General features: G+C 46.4%; 1 protein-coding gene across 1 annotated transcript in view; it reads left to right on the forward strand.

Annotated features, from left to right (window-relative positions):
- Positions 1 to 5556, forward strand: part of LOC140208068 (NACHT, LRR and PYD domains-containing protein 3-like) — a 41683-nt gene extending 36127 nt beyond the window's left edge. The window contains exons 10-11 of the mRNA XM_072276593.1: positions 5130 to 5297; positions 5469 to 5556. Coding sequence (XP_072132694.1) covers positions 5130 to 5297; positions 5469 to 5556 — 256 coding nt within the window. The remainder of the gene's footprint in view (positions 1 to 5129; positions 5298 to 5468) is intronic.
- Positions 5557 to 6000: the final 444 nt, after the last annotated feature.

A 6000-nucleotide genomic window follows, 5' to 3' on the forward strand; every position in this document is an offset into this window, starting at 1 on the left:
AAAGCCATTTAGCGAATTAAACGCGACACAAGACCGTTGGCTTCAAGCGAGATGCAGTGGATTGGGGGGGTGTGGGTGGATGAAGGAGTACCGACCTGCTGGGTGGAGTGCAGGTGAATTCTGACTCATTTCGTTCAGTGGAGTTTCCACAGATTGCGAATTCTGTAAACCCCAGAAAGTCTACAAAGAAGCTGGAGAAACTCGGCTGATCAGGCAGCAAACATGGAGGATTTTTGTTTCGGGTCGAAACCTTTCATGAGCATCGGAGAAAGAGGGGGAATAGCAAATGTAAGGAGCTGGGAGTGGAAAAGAGTAAGAGTTGGCGGGCTATAGGTGAGGATTCAGGTAATATTCAGGAAAGTGAGGGAGAAGAGTGGGAATGATGTAAAAGGTGTGAACGTCGTTATGTAACAACGGCGAAAGGTTGAAGAAGGTGGAATCCGATAGACAGTGGTCAATTTTATAATAAAGGGAAAAGGTGGAGAATTTTTCAGGCAACAATTTCCACTGTTTCCAAATATATGTGCATATAGAACTCAGGTAATTTCTTCAGCGGTTTGAACGACTGCGCAAGTGCGTGGAGGTCAGCCAGTGAGGACAGCGAGAAGGGTTAAAAAGAAGACAGATTTTCTACAGCTGCCGTCGGTGTAGAGAGTGACAGAGTAGGAAGGGTTTGGCTCAACGGAGCTTCGGCGATAAAGGGTCGAGGCGAAGTAGGTTATCTGTGTAGAATACAGACAGAAAGTATGTATGCGAGGCCGGTTATCTCTGCTCGGTGTCAGAAGTAGGAGGTCCTGGAGATTCCCAGCCTTCCGGACCGCCACATCTGCACCAAGTGCATCGAGCTGCAGCAAATTAGCATGAGGGAGCTGAAGATGCAGCTCGATGACCTTCGTCTGGCCAGGTATAGTGAAGAGGTGATAGAGAGGAGCTGTAGGCAGGTAGTCACTCTGGGGCATGGGGAGATAGATAAGTCAGTAAAAGTCAGGAGAGCGAACGGCAAGGGGTAAATGCTAGAGAGTACCCCAGTGGCTGTCCCCTTAACAGTAAGTGCACCTGTTTGAGTACTGCTCGGAGAGATGGCCTACCTGGGGGAAGCAACAGTGGTCGCGCCTCTGGCACGATGTCTCTCCCTGTGGCTCAGAAGGGTAGGGAAAGGAAGAGGATGGCATCAGTGATAGGGGACTCTATAGTTAGGGTGTCAGAGAGGCGATTATTTGGACAAAGGAAAGAAACGAGGATGGCAGTTTGTCTCTCAGGTACCAGGATCCGGGATGTTTCGGATCGAGTCCGCGGTATCTTGAATTGGGAAGGAGAACAGTCAGAGGACGTGGGACACATTGGTACCAGTAGCATAGGTAGGAAAAGGGGAGGAGGTCCTGAAAACAGACTCCAGGGAGCTAGGATGGAAGTTGAGAAGATGGACCAGAGGTAGTAATCTCGGGATTACTGCCTGTGCCACATGACAGTGAGTACAGGAATAGAATGAGATGGAGGATAAATGCGTGGCTGAGGGATTGGAGCGGGTGGAAGGGGTTCAGATTTCTGGATCATTGGGACATCTTTTGGGGCAGGTGTGATCTGTAGAAAAAGAACGGATTGCACTTGAATGCCAGGGGGACCAATATTCTGGCGGCGAGGTTTGCTAAGGTTATTGGGGAGAGTTTCAACTAGAATTTCTTGGGGGGTGGAGGTTTATGTGGGTACCGAAGTAAAGTGCCTGAGGAAAGGGAGGTTGTCTTGCAAATAGAGAAAGCTCAGAGACAGTGCGAAACGGAGGATAGGCATGTGATAGAGAAGGGACGCGCTCAGACTAATGTGAGGAGTTATATGATGAAAGTGGATGAGCTTAGAACATGTATCAGCACTTGGAGCTATGATGTTGTGGCCATTACAGAGACTTGGGTGGTTCAGGGGCAGGAATGGTTACTAGAATTGCCAGGCTTTAGATGCTTCAGAAAGGACGGGGGGTTGGGGGAGGCAAAAGAGGTCGGGACAAGGCGCTGTTGATCAGAGATAGTGTCACGTCTGCAGAAAAGGAGGAAGTCATGGAGGGGTTGTCTACGGGGTCTCTGTGGGTGGAAGTTAGAAAACGAAATGTGTCAATAACTCTAACTGCGTGTTTTATATCTACCACACTATAGCAACAGGGACATCTGTTTGATTGATTGCCATCTCGTAGAGTGGATGGTTTAGATGGGGAGATGCGTGTTAGGTGTGTTCAGGAAGGTTTCTTGACACAATATGCAGATTAGCCTACAAGAGGAGAGGCTGTACTTGATCTGGTATTGGGAAATGAACCTGGTCAGGTGTCAGGTCTCTCAGTGCGAGAGCATTTTTGAGATAATAATCACAATTCTATCTCCTTTACTATAGCATTGGAGAGGGATCGGAACAGACAAGTTAGGGAAACGTTTAATTGGAGTAAGGGGAAATATGAGGCTATCAGGCAGGAACTTGGAAACGTAAATCGGAAACAAACGCTCTCAGGGAAATGTACGGAAGAAATGTGGCAAATGTTCAGGGGATATTTGTGTGGGGTTCTGCACAGGTACGTTCGTATGAGACAGGCAAAGGATGGTAGAGTACAGTAGTCGTGGTGTACACAGATTGTTGTAAACCTAGTCAAGAAGAAAACAAGAGCTTAAGAAAGGTTCAAAAAACGATGTAATGTTAGAGCTCTAGAAAATTATATGGTTAGCAGGAATGAAGTTAAGATTGAAATTAGGAGAGCCAGAAGGGGCCATGAGAAGGCCCTGGCTGACAGGATTAAGGAAAACGTCAAGGTATTCTACAGGTGTGTTAACAGCAAGAGGATAAGGATGTGAGAGAATAGGACCAATCAAGTGTGACAGTGGGAAAGTGTGTGTGGAACCGGAGGAGATATTAATGAATACTTTGCTTCAGTATTCACTACGGAAAAGGATCTTGGCGATTGTAGGGATGACTTCCAGCGGACATAAAAGCTTGAGCGTGTAGATATTAAGAAGGAGGATATGATTGATCTTTCGGAAAGCATGAAGTTGGATAAGTCCCCGGGACCGGACGGGATGTATCGCAGGCTACTGTAGGAAGAGAGGGAGGAGAATGCTGAGCCTCTGGCGCCGAACTTTGCATCAGCAATGAGAACGGGAGAGGTTACAGAGGACTGGAGGTTTGCACATGTCAAGAAAGGGAGTAGTGATAGCCCAGAAAATGATAGACCAGTGAGTCTTACTTGAGTGGCTGGTAAGCTGATGGAGAAGATCCTGAGAGGCAGGATTATAAACATTTGAAGAGGCAAAACATGATTAGTAATAGTCCGCATAGCTTTGTCAAAAGCAGGTCGTGCCTGACTAGCTTGATTGAATTTTTTGAGGATGTGACTGAACACATTGATGAACGTAGAACCGTAGATGTAGTGTATATGGATTTCAGCAAGGCATTTGACGAGGTAACTTATGCAAGGCTTATTGAGAAAGTAAGGAGACATGCGATCCAAAAACTACATTACTTTCTGGATCCAGAACTGGCTTGCCCACAGAAAGTAAAGAGTGGTTGTAGAAGGGTCATGTTATCCATGGCAGTCGGTGACCACCGGTGTACCTCAGGAATCCGTTCTGGGACGCCTTCTCTTTGTGATTTTATTAATGACCTGGATGAGGAAGTGGAGGGATGGGTTAGTAAATGTTTTGATGACACTAACGTTGAGGTGTTGTGGATAGTGTTGGAGGCTTGTCAGAGGTTACAGCAGGACATTGATACGATGCGAAGCTGGGCTGAGTAGTGGCAGGTGGAGATTAACACAGATAAGTGTGAGGTCGTTCATTTCGGTCAGTCAAATATGATGGCAGAATATAGCATTAATTATAAGACTCTTAGCAGTGTGGAAGCCCAGAGGGATCTTGGGGTCTAAGTCCATAGGACACTCAAAGCTGCTACCCAGGTTGACTCTGTGGTTAAGAAGGCTTATAATGCATTGGACTTCATCAACAGTGGGATTGAGTTTTAGAGCCGAGAGGTAATACTGCAGCTATGTATGACCCTGGTCAAACCTCACGTGGAGTACTGTGCTCAGTTCTGGTCGCCTCACTACAGGAAGGACATGGAAACTATAGATTTGTACAGAGGAGTTTTACAAGGATGTTGCCTGGATTGGGGAGCATGCCTTATGAGAATAGCTTGAGTGAACTCGGCCTTTTCTCCTTGGAGTGACTGAGGATGATAGCTGTATAAGATGATGAGAGGCATTGATCGGGTGGATAGTCAGAAGCTTTTACCCAGGGCTGACATGGCGAGCACGAGAGGGCACAGTTTTAAGGTGCTTGGAAGTAGGTACAGAGGAGATGTCAGGGTTAAGTTTTTTTTTTTTACGCAGAGTGCTGAATGCATGTAATGGGCTGCAGGCAACGATGTGGAGGCGGATACGATAGGGTCTTCAAAGAGACTCCTGGACAGGTACATGGTGCTCAGAAAAATAGAGGGTTATAGGTCACGGTAGGTAATTTCTCAGGTAAGAACAAGTTCGCCACAGCTTTCTGGGCCGGAGGACCTGTATTGTGCTGCCGGCTTTCTATGTCTCCATTATTGTAAAAGGTGTGAGGGGTCGTTACGTAACAATGGAAAAGGGTTGAAGAAGATGCAATCCCATAGAAGGTGGTGACCATTGTAACAAAGGGAAAAGGTGGAGAGGATTTCAGTTCAACATCTTCCACATTTACCAAATATATCTGCCTTTACAAATCAGGTTACACTATTCCTAAAGTTTCCGCGGAAGTGTCGAATGCTTAACTGTCAGGCATTTGCAATGAAACAGTATCGGTTATCATTTTGACAGTAGTGAAAATGAAACACTTCTCTTCTGTTGTTATTGTTGCTGTTGTTGTTGTTATTGTTGTTATTCTTGTTTAGCAACGCAGCCGCTACCAAACTATAGCAAGAAGCGAGTTAGTGGTAAACTGCGCTCCCAGGAAAAGCTTGAGGGAATAAAGTGGCCTGTAATTCTGCCAATCCCCTACCGCCGCCCGATCCCCAATCCCCCCCCCCCCACACACCGTCGGGAGTTCTGACATTTCTCTAATGTCACCCTAAGTGCGATAATCAATCTCTGTCGATCATCCGATTCATGTTGCTTCTTTCTCTCATCCTAGCCTGACCAAGACCGGTCTCACAAATTCTTGCGTCGAGGAACTCGTTTCCATACTTCTCGAAATGCGCACTTTGACACACGTGAATTTGAATTACAACTGCTTCACAGACCGATCGATCTCCTCTTTCAACTATCTGATAAAGAATCACAGCGGCCTGGAGTATATTGGGTAAGTGTCTGCATTAACTTTGGGCGCAATGACTATCTGTACTGTGCATCTAACGACTGCCCTGCTGATACTTGCCTCTGTATGCTTTTATCATATAGAACCCTGTCTCCCCGTTATTTTCAACGTCGATGCAATGTATTTATTTCCTCTTTTTTCTTCAACCTATTTCAGGCTGGAGGGGAATCGGTTCACTTCCCGCGGACGGAATCAGCTCAAGACGCTGCAAACGTCTCGACAAGGACTGACAGTGGATCTGTAAACAAATCAGAGCATAGACGCATTCACCCTTGGGATGGGGCTATATATATTTTGCCTCAAACTCCGTCCTCCTCTCCAAATAGCAGTGGCCCGGTTCAGAAACACAATGCCGCTGAGGCTGCGTGCTTTCGCGTTGTGACGTCAGAGCCCCAGACTGACCCAAAGCACAACTCTGAGACCATATGCTCCTGTTTGCCCACCGCATACTGTCTGCAGGATCTCTTGCAGAAGAACCAAGAGTGGATTCAGCACTCTCTGTGCTACAGTAGGCCACCAGGAGAATATGTCCGTAACGTAGAGCCATAACAGAAATCTGGAATAGAAGTTACTTCTGCAGTACCTTTAGGAAAGCGGTTAGCGTAATTATTTTGTTTCCCTGTGTTGTTTCTGTTTAAGGGGATTCTATGTATGAGACTATAATTTTAAGCAAAATGAATGTAAACCA

This window comes from Mobula birostris, chromosome 13, assembly GCF_030028105.1.
Source record: "Mobula birostris isolate sMobBir1 chromosome 13, sMobBir1.hap1, whole genome shotgun sequence".
NCBI classification, from domain to species: domain Eukaryota; kingdom Metazoa; phylum Chordata; class Chondrichthyes; order Myliobatiformes; family Myliobatidae; genus Mobula; species Mobula birostris.